The sequence below is a fragment of the Microcebus murinus genome, chromosome 8 (assembly GCF_040939455.1).
Source record: "Microcebus murinus isolate Inina chromosome 8, M.murinus_Inina_mat1.0, whole genome shotgun sequence".
NCBI lineage: Eukaryota > Metazoa > Chordata > Mammalia > Primates > Cheirogaleidae > Microcebus > Microcebus murinus.
In genome coordinates this window covers 86,993,777-87,009,806 of record NC_134111.1, presented here as the reverse complement: position 1 = coordinate 87,009,806, position 16,030 = coordinate 86,993,777, and the positions used below count along the sequence as shown (strand labels likewise).

Here is a 16,030-nt window from a genome sequence, read left to right as displayed (position 1 = left end):
TGGACATTCTGACTCTAGGGGACCACCAGAGAGCACACGTGGCATCAGTCTCACTTAAGGGAATGTAGGGCAGCAACCACAGCCCCTGGCGTGGCAAGCGGGGCTCACCTCTTCGGGGCGGGGGTGTGGGGGGTGGTCCTCACCATATGCTACATCCTAGTCCAGGGCTGCTCTCTTAGCTCCCAAACAGCAGCTCAGGGGCAAGAAGATGAGATCCACAACAGTAGGTACAGGGGCCACCTGGGCATAGTGTCCAGGGTCTCCACAAAAGTCAATTCCGTTCAAGTCACTGTACTCAGGGCAGCCCCAAACCACAGCCTCCCCTACCCTAGGCAATGTTGCAACACAACTGTCACTCCCCCTTCATCAGATTTCCAGGGGAAAAGAGCAAGAACGCCAACCCAGGGTCCAGTTTGTTCTGTGAGAAGGAGACAGTATCCTATCACCCCTCTCCTACTGCCTCCCTGCCCCTATAGGTGAACCTGGACCCCTGGACCCCCACACCTGATTTACTACTGACCCAGTGAGAGGCAGAGAAGTTAGAGCAGGGGGGCAGAGACCTTGCCGGGTCTGCCAGAAGGAGGCACAAGGTGGTCTTCTTGCCCCGTGAAGACAGAAACACAGGCAAGAGAGCCACAGGGGGACAACTATCTGCTTTTGAGGCACTCACCAGTTTCAAAACCTGGTAAGTGAGTTTGCTCCAGTGGAAAAGGGAAAGCCTCCCTTCCAGAAGTCCTGAGAGAGCGGATGAAGATGATTTGTTGGGGTGGGAAGAGGAAGAAGAGGCTCCCTAGCAGAGAGGGGGTGGAAGGGAGGCTGGGAGGGGTGTGTGTTCTCAAGAAATGTTGGCTGAAGACCAGTGTTGAGTGGAAGAATCCATATCCACATACCCAAGCTCCTTGGATGGATGGGGCAATTCAGCCCCTGGATAAAAAGAAAACGAGTGTAGCCCTGTGTCGGCTCAGAAGGCGAGTGAGAGAAGAGGAACAAGACCATCTGCTACTATGAGTCTCTGGACTTTCCCCATTTTTCAGATACCAGGAACAATTTATATATTCCCTAAGACTGTTAAAGGACCACAGATAGTAAAGAATATGAGTAAACATAAAATGGATAGGTTTTAATGAATCCCTTAAAACATATTTTCCATCCCAATTGGAGCGGCGTGCTGAGGGAGAGCTCACGAGAGTGGGAGGGACACCGAGGGGAAACTCCGGGGGACAGCGGCTCTGCAGATGCCACCTGCCATGGAGCTGCATCGGCGCCACCCCCGGCTGTGGCCACCGGGCCGGCTTCCAGGGTGATCAGTGGTCATGAGAAAACTCCAGAGCGATGACTCACAGAATGGCCTCCAGTGCCCACTGAAGGTCTCTGCCAGGAAGGTCTGGGTTCCCCGTGTGCTGCGGCACAGCTCCAGAGCTGAGGACAATGGCTCTGGACTTGGTCACATCAGTGGGTTGTGCATGTAGTGATACAAGCTGCCTCTGCAGACAAAGCATGTCTTGGCTTCCAGCCCTAACTTTCTAGACCGGTGCACGCCACCGTGAAAGCCAAATGCGTGCTGCCGTGGGCAGAGCAAACCCTCGCACCCCTGCAAGGACAGAGAGGAACTGACTAAGGGCACAACAACCCTAAAGGATAAGCAGGGTGAGTACTACGACCCATATCTAGCAGATGAGGAAAGGCTGAAAGCAACTGTGCTCCAGGTCACACAACTCAGCAAACGGTGGAGCTGAGGATTAGACCGAGAACCTCTGGTTCCGACCGCAGGGCGCTCTCTACTGCCTATTTCATCCCTGAACACTCTGTGGAATGGCAAGTGCAGAGCTTGGGTGGGGAAACTGCTGGTAAGGATCAGACACTCAGTGAGCCCCAGTGGGTCCTGCCCTGTGTCCAGGGTTTGAGAGTTGGCCAGTGTTGCATCTCCTTTTCTAACTCCTGACCTTAAGTGATCCACCCACCTTGGCCTCCCAGAGTGCTAGGATTACAGGTGTGAGCCACTGTGCCCGGCCTCTGCATCTACTTTTCGATCAGTGCCATTCTCACACCCACTTGAGAAGTCAAGATGAAATTTGATGGTTTGCCTCCCTATGAAACACTCAGGTGGAAGGTACTTGGGGTGGGGGAAGCTAAATCTACTAGCTAACATGAACTTGGGGAATCCACCCATTTGTTCATTCAAAGATATTTACCAAGAGGGCGCGGGGTATACACACACAAATAAGAGAGTCACCTGCTCTCGAGGATCTTAGAACTCCTGGGCGAGGCAGACAAGGTGATCACTGATCCCCATATAATAAGAGCCAGGACTGAGATGTAGACACCAGGGGCAGGAGGGAGAAGAAACCTGAGTCAGAGTGGGCTGAAGATGGTCATAGCTGTTCATTCAGTAGCACTTATTGGCTGTTTTGTTCCCTAAACTAGGGAACATTAACAAAGAGATGAATGAGATACAGTTCCTAGTCCTCGAGGAGCTCCCAGTCTACAAATCTATCACAGCACAGCAGGAGGCTGTACAGGGTGCAGAGGAAGGTAGAGCAGGGAGCAGTGCGTTCTCCTTGGAAAGAGTTTTCTCAGGAAGCCTGGCTGAGGGAAGGAACTGCCCTGGCTGGCAGGGGCCAAGGCCAACAGGGTCCTGAGTCATGTGCTGAGCCACTCATTGATCGTGCTGGCCATGTTGAGGCATCGATAAATTTTAAAGAGGAAAGAAATATGATCAGATGTGTCATTTAAACTGATAACTCTGGCACCTGTGGGGAGAATGGGTCAGAGCTGGACAGGCTGAAGGTAGGGAGAGACCAGTGGAAAATGCTTGTAATAGTCTAAGCAGGAAGCAAAGAGACGCAACACAGTGTGGAAGAAGCATAGGGATGACCTTGGGAGGTACTTAGGGATGCAGACTTGACAGGACTGTCTGGGGCCCTTCCAGGAGACTGGGAGTCCCCAGCTGTGGCTTGAGCAGGGACTGGGCACCACAGCTGAGCATGAGAATGGGACGGGCAATGGGTGGAACAAAGGACAACCAAAGGGTATGTCTGTGGCAAGGCACCAAAACAAAAGGACCATCTTAAGCCTAAAATCAGGCAGAGAGGCAAGAGCCAGTTCCTAAGCCAAGAGTTTGCAATAGAAGAGAAAGACACGGGGTACCTTATGGACTGCAAGGAAGAGAAAGCAGTGCCAGGACTCGATCCCTTGGTCAGGGTAGAATGAGGAAGAGGGCCTTTTATAGCACACACGTGCTCCCCTCCTGGGACGCAGAGGAAGATACTGGGGGCATTGGGCCTGCTCTGACAGCGTTGGTGACAGATACGACAGGGAGGTGGTGAAAAGGGAGGGTTGAGAATCTCCGTTGCTTCCTCGGTTTCTGTAGGCAGTTGGATAATAAGATTTGAAGGCAGATTTGGAGGTCAACATAAGAAGCAGGTGAAGCTGTGGGTTTTGATGAGACAACGTAGGAGGAGTGTTTAGAGAGTAGGTGGCTAGAGACAGAGGACTGGGGGACAGTAAACACTTAAGGGATGGATGAAGACAGAGAAGGAAGAGAAAATAGGAGAGACTGAATCACAAAAGCCAGAGTGGTGGGTTTGCAGAGTGCAGTCGCAGGGCCACAGAATGGCCTGACGCCCGGGGCCACGGCTCACTCAGTTTCTTACCAACTTTGTGACCTTGAGGGACTTGCACAACTTCTCTCTGCTTCCCTTTCCTCATCCGTGAAATGGGATAATAATCCCATCCTCTATCTGAATGCGACAGCACAGGCAAAGAAGTAGGCGCCCATAACTGTCAGTGACAGGGTAGGGGCACGGGGGCAGGGTGGATGACCTGCTGCACTCAATCAATTTTGCCGAAACTGTTCAAATCTAAATCCAGCCACAGCCTAGATACTGAGCTAGCCAGACAGAATTCAAAGTCCGTTCTCATTTGGAGCAGCGCCTTTTATGGAAGGGTCTTGGCTCCCTCCCCGGTGTCCCCTCAATGAGAAGATCTGATTACACCTAATGTCCTCCTTCCACCTGCCTCCTCTTCCGTCATCCCTAATGACGCTGTCCTCTGCAGCAGAGAAGCTGACAGAACCTCCCTGCAAACAAATGGGGCATTCTCTGCTCCAGTGGGTCAAGTTATTAGGATTTAACAAGAGCAAATTAATTAAGGGCTTTGGCACCAAAAAACACCTTTTTTTTTTTTTTTACTCCACAGACCTAAGAGATGGGCCGTCAAAAAATCAACTCTGCAAAAACGAGGAGATCATCCTCATCCTGTTTGTTTTTTAGTTGTGAGTGGAATGGGGTCAGAGGAGGGAAGGAGAGGAATGTCTGAGATTACTTCCAAAGCTTTAAAACAGTGCAATATGGTAATTAACAGAATTACACAAAAATCCTGTGTTAAATCTTCTTCTGTGTGTGGTCCCCTGAGGTTCTTTCCAGTGACGTAGGGACGCCCGGTCCCTGTCCTCTGAGATAAAGGGATTTGAATCTCATTTTATAGCAAATGGTAGGGGGTGAGGCAGCAGGATTGTTAAAACATTTTTTTCCCCCAAACCTAATGTTAATTCACATGAACTACAGAACACATATACGCCACGGAGATTCTTCCTTTCTTCTCTCCTTCTGGGTAGAAGTGACCCCACCTGTCAAACCTTTTAATTCCCTGACTAGGAAACTCCGAACGTTTTGTGGAGGCAGCTGGGTGTAGTAGAGACTCTAGGAAGAGAAGACCAGGTCTGAGGACCAGAGTGGCCACTACCCACCTATGTGGCCTTGGGCAATTACTTCCTCTCTCTGCAGCTAGTTGGTTCATCTTTAAAACAAGAGGGTTGAGCCTGATAACCTCCAAGGTCCTCCCAGGGCTGACACCCTAGGAAAGTGAAGTTGCTTCCATTATGAGAAGATGTCCGGGCTCCAGGAGGCTGACGATGATGATGGTGACCGCAGGGAACCCCAGCTGGGCCAAGCGGCTGACGCAAGAAGCATCCACCGCAGAAGTGGGCAAGAGGACGCCCACCCGCGTTCTGCTGTCTGCATGTGGCTTGTCCAGTTCTCTGGATTCCCTGACAGCTCCCTCCCTCCCACCCGGGGCTTCCTGCGCAGGCCACCTCTCTCCACCGCTGAGCTGCCGATGCTCAGGGATGGAAATGACTGATTGAGAAGCAGGCATGCCAAATGAGCACTGTCCCCTGCAAAGGAGACCCCCTCGGGAGGCACGTCCCTTATTCCAGTTGTGCTGACAAAGCTCAAAATATTTTAGGAGCATCTCGTGGGAACTGTCTTTGGCACAGAACAGATTCAGGAGTGGCATGTCTGTCTGTTGGCAGGGGGTCTGTGGCTAGAAATAGCGCTGATCTGATAAATAAGGTGGATGCTCGAGCCAGCTAACACATTTCGGGGACAACATGAAACATGCCATCAAGCCACACACTTCTCTCTTTTGGCCCCTAACCTAGCACTGAAGATATATTAGTTAAGGCGACATCAGCAGATATTAAAAAAATAATAATAATAACCCCATGTGTCAGCAGTTTAACCCAGTAGAATCTTCTACACAGCAATTCAGGGACCCTAGCTTCTGCCATCCTGTGGCTCCATCAGCCCCTCACGCTTCTGACCTTTTGCCTGTAACAAGTAGAAAATACAAGAGATGGCCAGGCTTGGGGGCTCACACCTGTAATCCTAGTACTTTGGGAGGCCGAGGCGGGAGGATCCCTTGAGGTCAGGAGTCTGAGATGAGACTGAACAAGAGTGAAACCCTGTCTTTACTAAAAATAGAAAAAGTTAGCCAGGTGTGGTGGCGCATGCCTGCAGTCCCAGCTACTCGGGAGGCTGAGGCAGGAGGATCACTTGAGCCTAGGAGTTTGAGGTTGCAGTGAGCTATGATGATGCCACTGCACTCTATCTAGGGTGACAGAGTGAGACCCGGTATAAAAAAAAAAAAAAGAAAAGAAAATATGAAAATATGAGAGAGCATGAATGACTCATCCTCCTACCCCACCCCACCCATTTTTTTCCCTCCATACCCATTTCTTAAATTTTGGTCTGACTCATGTTCACATTCAGTACTTGTCACCTGGCTCACTTGGGTACAAAAAGCTGGAAAATGTATCCTTCTCAGTGGCAACTCTATACTAAGGAGGAGGAGTGTAGGTTTTTGGGGAACAGTTAGCCATCTCTGCCACAGAAAGCCAATCTCATTGAGAAATTTCCAGAAATGTTCTGTACTGGGATAGCCCAGTAGGAGAAACTACCCCGGTTCCTAAGGGTAAGCATTTAAAAGATAAAACTCTTCTTAGATATAGAAGTTTTTGTCACGTTTGCTTAAATAAACTACTTTTGTAACTTTATGGTAACTTACATGAAATAGAGGCCGGCCACACCCATGAGAAGCGTGAAGACGCATCCGTGGAGAATGCTGGGCAGCTGGGGACACTGCCAATCTGGCATCTCCCAGCAGCACCCCCCGAACCCACCAGAATTGCCAGTTACATTTCTTCCTTTCCCTGCTTGCCTGATTCGTTCTTTAGTCCAGGTTGTGGACAGGGCCAGGGTAAGACACAAGGGCTCGCCCCCAGCTGTCTGACCGTGGGGGACTCTGTGGGGGAGGGGAGCGCCCCTCAATGTCACTACTGAAGACTGTTGGTGGTGGGAGGGGAGGCACAGGCACGAGGCCTTGTTTCCACGTCTGCAGAACCAAGTTGGTCTCTAGATGGCTTTTCAGCTCTAGCGTGTTATTCATCTATAAACAATGACTCAGTCTGGGGATCGGGAAGGAGAACAGGAGATGAAAGAGCAGGTGCTTGCCTTGGGGATGAGGTTGGCAACAGAAGAGGAAGAGAGATGAGTGGGCCTTTTCTGCGTCCTGTGATCTCCCCACAACAATCACTGTCATGTGACCTTGAGTGTCAAATGTGTGCCAGGCAGTGCCAGGCTTCCACACACAGGATATGCTACCTCGTTGAATCTCATAACAACCCTGTGGGGAAAGACATATTCGCCCCAATTTACTGATGAGGAAACTGAGTCTCAGAAAGAGAAAGTCACTTACCTAAAGCCACAAGGCTGGTAAGTGGCAGACATTCTGAACCCTTAACCCACACTCACTGGTAAGTTAAGTAAACTGTGGGGCCCAAAGGCGTCTGGGTCCAGGACAGAAAGCATCTGTTCTTCACTTGCTTTGCACTTTCATGTCTAGCACATCTGGAAGGAGATCATTTTTCAAAATTATCTATAGCTCTGTTTTGATCAAAATTTAGAGCCTTCTGTGCTGCAGTAGCAGGGGTAGAGACCACATTCCAGGCAGTAGCGCTCAAGTGTGGCCCACACGCAGGCAGCGGATCAGCTTCACCTAAGACTTCTTAGAAATGCAAATTCTCAGGCCTACAGAGAGTCTGACCTGCTGATTCTGTTGAAACAAGCTCTCTGGCACACATTAAAGTTGGAAAAGCACTTTTCTAAAGCTGTCTACTTTTCTGCCACTTAAACCAGGATACTGGCAGGAGATGGGGCAGGGTGGAGAGGAGGGTTCTGACACCCTGGGGCGCCCAGGGCTACATGAGGAAGGGGAGCCCCAGACATCAGGAAGGGGAAGGCAGCAATTCTTCTGGAACTGGATTTTCCACAAACACAGCCTAGGGGTGGGTGCACTGTAGCTGGTTACTAGGTAACTGTTAAATTAAATTTTAAAAACCCAGAAAAGGACTTAATGAAAACCTACTGGGTTTCTGATTTTACTGTTTCATCCTAATTTCCCATTTTCTCCTCCTCCTGTTTCTCTGTCTCCCTTCATCACCAGCCTCCCAATCTAATTCAATCTCTTCCTCTATCCGCTGCCATTACCCAGCCCTCTTCCTTCTTTCCCGCCTTACCGGGTCACCTGCCCCTACCAGATGAACCCCACCCATCTTCCCTCGTTTTCATATCAGCCACCCAAGGAATCAATATGTAATTTGTAGAGCAGGAGGCAGTGGGAGGGCTGAGGGGAACGGATCTGAATGAGGTAGTTTGTGTTTTCCCCATTTTTGCCAAACAAGCATTATCTATGAAAACAGGTGCACCTTCCTCCCCTTCAGCCACCTATCCATTAAAATGGTCTAATTACTTCCCAAACACGAGACAGCTAATTGGAAGGTGGCATTCAGATCAAAAATGTAAGCCACCCTCTTCAATCAGGGCAAAACTGTTTGATGGAGAAGCTAATTAAGAATCAAGCGCAATGGCTCTTACTGGAAAGAGAAGGTCTGGGGCTCCGAAAGACCCTGCCTCTCTCTCCCCAGGCCCCATGTCCCCCATCGTCACTCCTGGTGCTGCCTTAGTTGCTGGAGACCCAGGCAGACCTGGTCCCTGTCCTCGCGGGGCTCACACTCTATAGAGACGCGTGGCCATAACAATGTCCACACCAGGCTTGTGGGATAAATGGACAAATGTGTGGCTTCCGTGCCAAGGTGCTCCGGTGCACATTCAAAGGGCTGGCAGGACTGATGGGCGTGGAGGCATTTGGGGGAGGGTGAGCGAGTGGGACGGAGAGGACGTCTGCTTGTCCAGAATCTATCAGACCAGATCAGGGAGTCCGCAGGTGGTCTTCAGGAGATTTATGAGCCCCCTAAAATTATAAGGACAAAAGTGTCTTGTTGTTTTTCAGGGAGAGGGTCCTTCCCTCTCATTCAATCCTCAGACGGGTGTGACCCAAACAAAGGGCTAGGAACCACTGAGACCCTGTCTCTCTTCCAGTGTCTGCTTGGACACTTGCGAGCAAAGTGCGATTTCAGAAACTGTTGGGTACTGCGGGAGGAAGCCGCATGGGTGGCTGCTGGGGGCTCCTAGAATCAGTGCACCGCAGATGGAGGGGCCTTGGTTCCACGTGCCGGAAGCTGGGGCGACTCACTCATGTGTGCTCCTCCCCTGGGTGTCAGTTGCTGCAGGACGAACCCCACTGGGCCTCTAATGCCCCGTCACCTCCCTCTCCACCTCTGGGCCTCCTGACACCTCACTGTATGGACAGTCATCCCTTCCTTGGCTTGCTCACCCCTTCCTCTGACCCCCGATTCCCAGCCCCTCCACCCTGTCCTCCGGACCTCACAGTCCATCATTAGCAACTTCTTCTCTGCGTGTCCCTTTCATCCCCCCTAACTGAAGCTGTCCCCTGAGGACGCTGTCTCCCTCACTCTGTCTCTCCTGGGGCTGAGGTAGGTGTACACACTTCTCACTCTCCATCACCACCCCAAACCGCCTCTCTCCCTTCATCCTCAGAAGTCCCAAGTCCCTCTGAACTACTTGTCACCTTTGTTTACCACCCCTTTTCCCTCCTCGATGCTGCTGGCGACTGTCCGCTTCCTCAGTCCTCATGCGCCTGCTGCCCCTGCCTCCAGCGTCCGCAGAGACCAGTGGTTCTCAGCAGAGGCAGAACCTTCCCCTTGGAGGCATTTTGGAGATGGACGGGGTTTGCTTGCTTATCTGCTTTCTGATGTAGTTGTGCCTCCATGCTTATAAATTAATTGGTATTAATTGTTATAAATTACTTCCCCTTTTTTACATTATCTGTTACATTATATTAATTTTTTACAAAAAATGATAGCTTATAGTATCTTATGAATTCCATTTCAGCATAGAAAAGGGGACATTAAAATATATTTGCTATACAAAGGGGACATTTGGTCTGATAGCACTGAGCAAGGCCAAGGCAAGTAATTTCTCCAGCTCCCTGGCTTCTCTGAGACTCCAGAGATCTTTTCCTCCAGCACACCCCATCCTCTAAGCAAGAGGTCACCTCCTAGGCTCACCATCAGCAGTATCCTCACCACTTCCAAAATCTGGATTAAACATCCCACTCTCCAGCCATCACCTCCCAACCTTTGCAGTTCACTGACTGCAACAATTCTCCAACCTCATGGAGAGCTCCTGGCATTGACCCTGTCACTTTCCATTCTTCATTATTCCTTTTACCTTTTGTGCTTTCCCTTCTTCTCCAGCCTGGGCCCCATGGTCCATTAAGAGAACCATTCCCTCACGAGTAGACATAATTCTCCTGTCTGCTTGCTCAGCAGAACAGTTGACACTAGGTAAACCCAACTTTTTTCTCATTCCACATCTGCACATGAGCAAGCAGCTTGAAGGTGTGGAGGAAAACCCTAAACCAATGATGAGACTTGTTTCATATTCATGGGTACAAATGGCAACTGGACACCCAACACAGTGAGATAATTCTACCACATCTCCCTTGTAAATTCACCCTCCTGCTTTCCAAGATAACTGTTCCCCACCTTTTCCTCTCTCCGCAAATCTTCAACACCCCCTCCCTATCCCTGCTACCTTAGCTGATGGCTTCAAGTGAGGAAGAGATGCACTTGAATGAGAACTACCTGATTTTCCTACTGTCATTTCTGTCATTCTCTCTACTGAGCCAATGGTTGCTTCTCATTTTATTTGAGCTGACCTGTCAGCAGCATTTAAAAGAGATACTGCACCCCCTTTCTTGAAACACATCCTTCTCCAGACTTTGGGATCTCGGCACTTGCTGACCTTGCTTCTACCCCACTGCTTGCTTCTTCAGAATCTCTTTTGTTGGCTCTACCTCCGCCCAAGCTGCCACCAAACCTCTAAACACCTGCAGCCCAGAGCTCTGTCACTGGCCCTCTTGTCTTTCCTGGAGAGCTCTGACCTGCCCAGTCTTCACCTCTACACCGATGTCTTCTCTCTCCAGGCCAGACCTCTCCCTATAGGTTTCAGGCTCATATGTCCAATTGCCCTCCTGACTCTCCCAGTAAGATTTCTATCAGACATCTTAAATGTGCCATGACCAAAGTATAACTATTCATCACTGTAGGGGGCAGACTAATGGCCCCCAAAGACATCCAAGTCCTAATTCCTGAACTTGTCAATGTTATCTATGGAAAAAGGGACTTTCCCAATATGGTTAATTCCAGGATCTTGAAATGGGGACATTGTCCTGGATTATTCAGGTGGGCTCTAAATGTGATCACAGTGCTCTTATAAGAAGGAGGCAGAGGGAGATTTGATGACAGAAGAGTAGCAGGAGATGTGACAACAGAAGACAGATGTTGGAGTGATGCAAGCAAAAGGTAAAAAATAAAAGGCAGGTAACTTCTAGACGCTGAAAAAGGCAAGGAAACAGATTCTCCCCTCAAAGCTTCCAGAAAGAACCAGCAGGTACCCTGCTGACACCTTCTCGTTAGCCTAGCAAGACTGATTTTAGACTTCTGGTCTCCAGAACTGTAGGAGAAACATTTGTGTTGTTTTAAGCCACTCAACGTGTGGTCACCTGTGACAGCAGCAACGGGAAACTGATGCAGTCCCCACCCCGACCACCACACAAACCCGGCCCCGTGCCTCCACAGTCGGTAAATGGCTGCCCGCTCACCCACTGCTGAGGCCAGAAGCTTCAGAGTTGTCCAGACTTTTCTCTTCACTCCCCCCACCTGTCAGCAAGCCTGTCAGCCCTGCTTCTAACGCGCATCCTGACCCCAGGGGTCCCGCGCTGCCCCCACTGCTGTGACGCTGGGCCAGGCTGCATCGGTTACACCTTGAATCACTACATCACTTCCTGCTTGGCCTTCTGCTCCGACTCTTGTCCCTTCTCAGCTGATCATTCCTACGGGAGCCACCGTGAGCTTCACAAAGGGTGAATCAGACCCCGTCGTTCCTCCTGTTGAAACCCACCAATGGCCTCCCATTACCCTCAGGATAAAATACAAGTTCCTTGCCATGGTCTGCAAGACCCTGCGATAGATCGACCTCTTCCCACCTTATCTCCTTCCATGTCCCCACGCATTTGCGGTGTTGGTCACGCTGACCTTTCTGACCCTTGTTCCTTCCATTCCCTCCTGGCCTTTGCCCTGGCCCTGCCTAACACCAAAGTGCTCTCCCTCCAAGTCTTTGCATGGGTCTCTCCTTCTCGTCTGTTAAGTCTCAGCTCAAATATCACCTCCTCTGAAAAGCCTTTCCCACCACCCTTGCTAAACCGGGGCCCCGACACCTGCAGCCAGTGGCCGTTTAAGCCCAGGTTATCGTCCTTATAGCATTGGTCAGCACCTGAATCGTCTCCGTGGTTTGTTTACGTGTCTATGGCGTTTCTCCACTAGAATGGAAGCTCTCCGAGGGTGGGCTCTGTCTGCCCTGCTCACTGCATTGTCCCCAGTGCTTGGCACGTAGGAGGCAAGCAAGTAAGATGTAATGTGCCTTGCTGTCGGGTGCGGCTTGTTTCCGACTCCATTACTGCCTCTGGCTGATACGACTACATCAAAGTTCTCTCTGCCGGGAGTGTTTGCATTGCAGTAGCACTGGGCTAGTTGTGCAAGGGCTTAGCCAGTGGAATTTCAGACATCATTCAGCAGATATGGAATGACCATGGGGTTTCTTTTATGGTGCCTGTAAAAGCACATGCATTAAACATGTGTTCAGTACTGGGTGCCATAGATATGTAATAAAGGGAGCAAAAGCTTCCATGCCTCAGTGAGCATTATAATATGCCTCATGATATGCCTCAGTGGATGAATTTGGATTTTGTCAAGCCAAGAAGGGGGCAGGGTAGAGTAGAAGTAGGCAAAGGCATTGCATGTAGGTGCTTAGCTACACCAGGTTCATGAACTTGGTGTGACAGCCCCTGCACCTTCTGCCTACTGGAGACTGGGTGGGCCCAGGAAGCCAGGGCTGGTGACCCCGTGCCTCCGAGCTGGTGGTGCCAGTGCCTATGTCCTTTTGCAAATCCAGGGAGAGTGTGGTTTTCTCCTGGCGGTGAGCTGCTTCCTCTTATATAGCCTTTGTGTTCTGCTCTCCCTGCTGCCCCAGGTCTCATCATCCACGAGGGACCCTCCGTGTATCGCATCTTCAAACGGTGGCAGGCCGTCAACCAGCAGTGGAAAGTGCTGAACTATGACAAGACAAAAGACCTGGAGGATCAAAAGTCAGGGGGCAGGACCAACCCCCGGACCTCCTCGTCCACGCAGGCCAATATCCCCACCTCGGAGGAGGAGGCGGCAGGCACCCCTGCCCCTGAGCAAGGGCCTGCCCGGGCGGCCAGCCACCCCGCGGGCCCTCCGCCCCATCACCACTGTGCTTACACCATCCTGCACATCCTGAGTCACTTGAGACCTCATGAACAGCGGAGCCCGCAGGGCAGCAGCCGAGAGCTCGTCATGAGAGTCACGACTGTGTGAGAGGAGAGACCTGGGAGGAAGGCCATGGCCAGGCCCGAGGGGGCTGGGGGCAGGCATGGGGGGCCCGGTGGAGCCCAGGGCCGGCGCTGGGAGCAGGCAGAGGGTGGGGGGCCCAGAGGGAGCCCTGGGGACCAGGAATGAGGTTGGTGCCAGGAGTGGCTTTGTGATTTGCTATCAGTCACTGCCATTCTCCAGACGACAGCAATGAAAACCAACACAAACGCAAGGAGGAAGTGCAATACAGGCTGAGCCTTGCTAACGGAACAAACCCGCCCCCTGCGCCCATGGGCAGGCGCCCAGGAGAAGCAGAGGCTGTGGGAGGGCAAAGCCCTGCGACACTGGTGGTGGCATTGGAGGCAAAGGGGGCCGAGGGCAAAAGCGTCTGTGCCCTCTCTGTTCTGACCTTGAGCTTGTTTTTGTTTCTTCCTGGGCCTTGTTCAGCAGGCAGTTGGGGAGGGGGAGGGATGGGGGAGGGCTGGCAGGGACAGGCAGACTTTGGGGCCTCTGGGCTCACCTGGGTGGGCAGGATGTGACTCCCAAGGCTGACAGCTGTAGGGGCCTGGGGGGCTGGTGCAGGGAGGGATGGTGCAGGGAGGGGACGTTGGTGGGAGCCGCCAGAGGGAGAGCCGTGTCTCCTCCCTTAGGAGCCTTCCAATGTCAGGTGGGCTCAAAAAGGGCTTAAGTTTGGAGATGGGTGTTTTTCTGTACCCTTGTTACTTTGTTTTATGGTGATTTGGCTCAAAGATGTTTACAGGAAACACATGCGCACACACATACACACACACACACACACACATGCACTTGCCTAGAGAAAAGTACAGATCTCCGGTGGGTATCTCAAGCACAGTTCTGCTGCAGTGGCTTCAGCCTTGGAAGCTGTCAATCCAGGAGCAAGATTCTCAACTACGCAACCCCACCCTATGGCCAGGACACGCTCGGTGCCATGCCCCTCCTGCCTTGGCACGTGCACAGACTCCCCTGGCTGCAGGGCACCCCCACCCAGGGTCTCGCAGGAGAGCAGCTGCAGTGGCTGGGAGGAGGTTGGCCAGTGTGCCCCAAGGCGTGGAGTGGAGACCAATCTAAGTATTCCTTGCTGCTTGGGACCCTCCCCAAAGAGGCAGTTTGACTAATGCTCTGTGCTTCCTGTGCCCTGGTCCTTCCCAGGCAGCCAGGAGGGTCCAGGGGCCTGGCAGGGAGCACGTCCCTGGAGCCCACTTGCTTGTTCTTGGGACCCTGCCAAGGAAGGCCCTGGGTGGTGGTCACCTGCAGAGTTTCTCCTTGTCATTGCACAATGGCCGCGTCATCCATGGGTATTAAAGGGACACTGTCGAGTACTTTTTTAAACTAGTTTTTAGGGTTTTTTAAAACTCTGTTGTTTGTAATATTCTCTTAAAAGCTTGAAAATAAAATTTCTTTCCCTACCACTAGTGTCCCTTTCCATATGTGAGTTTTTCTTTCCTCTTTCTTATCCTTCCTGTGATGTAAACTCCCTGTGTCTGCTCCACTCCCACAGTCCCCTCTACTACAAGAATCAAGTGTGTTTTCAGTTCTCCTTAAAGGGTGCAGATGGGGCAGGGCAGGCAAGGATGTTCTCTCTCAGCTTGTGTGCGTGTATGCGTGTGTGCATGTGTGTAATGGACCTGCAGGGAAGCACTGGGACTCCTGGCCTCTTCTTGGCTTCCTAGCAGACAAAGTCCTTCCGGTCAAAAAGAGGAAGAACTCCCAAACTCTCCCAAGGGTTCTGCCCAGGAACCCTAGAAGCAGAGACTGTTAGTGCTGGGAGGAGGTTTGGGGAGCTCCACCCCATTGGGTCATTTCACAGAAGCTGGGAGGACCTCGAAGAGAGGTGCTAGAACCTCATTTCCCTGACAGTTTTCTTATGAATATTGGACAACAGCCCCAAGCTAAGGCCCCATGAGAGGGCTAGGACATATCACGAAGCAGGAGAGAAGACCCTTCCTCCCTTCCACCCAGCCCGCCCTCCCTCCTGGGGCTGGCAGGCATCAGACAACGCCATCAGTGTGATGTGCCTGGGCTCGGGAAGCTCCCTCCCCGGTGAGGTTTACAGTCCGTAGGGTTAGAAAAGACATAATAATTGGTGAGAGACCAGAGGACACATACAAGGAGAGAACATACAAACATGTGAAAGCCAACAATGCTGTATAAATCGGCCAGGTAGAGTAAGAGTGTCTACTTCAGTGTGGTGTAGGAAAAGGCCATTCAGTTCAGTTTCATGTTTATGCAGGCTGTACATGTCTTGCATGGACTATTTATTTTCAAAAACATATTAGAATACAACAAAATATGCATAACATCAAAACTATAGTGGCCATCATGTTGTCTTTCTTTGGTGATTCACAGGACACGTTCGAACTGTGGTCCCCAACCTTTTTGGCACATGGGACTGATTTCATGGAAGACAACTTTTCCATGGACCAGGTGTTGGGGGAGGATGGTTTCAAGATGATTCAAATGCATTACATTTATTGTGTAGTCAAACCTCTCTGCTTGTGATAATCTGTATTTGAAGCTGCTCTCTGGCACTAGCATCACCGCCTCAGCTCCACTTCAGATCATCAGACATTAGATTCTCATAAGGAGCGAGCAACCTAGATCCCTCGCATGTGCAGTTTATAGTAGGGTTCGAGCTCTTATGAGAATCTAATGCCACTGCTGCTCTGACAGGAGGCGGGGCTCAGGCGGTGATGCGAGCGATGGGGAGCAGCTATAAATACAGATGGAAATTCACTCGTTTGTCCGCTGCTCACCTCCTACTGTGCAGCCCAGTTCCTAACAGGCCATGGACTGGTGCTGGTCAGTGGCCCAGGGGTTGGGGACTGCAGCTTTAGAATCGTACAGTCATTCAGGGTC

General features: G+C 51.2%; 1 protein-coding gene across 1 annotated transcript in view; it reads left to right on the top strand.

Moving 5' to 3' along the window:
• MARCHF4 (membrane associated ring-CH-type finger 4) overlaps nt 1–14,800 on the top strand; it is a 104,105-nt gene extending 89,305 nt beyond the window's left edge. Inside the window, exon 4 of the mRNA XM_012785180.3 lies at nt 12,792–14,800. Within this exon, the coding sequence (XP_012640634.2) occupies nt 12,792–13,159 (368 nt within the window). The 3' untranslated portion in view covers nt 13,160–14,800. The remainder of the gene's footprint in view (nt 1–12,791) is intronic.
• The last annotated feature ends 1,230 nt before the right edge of the window (nt 14,801–16,030 follow it).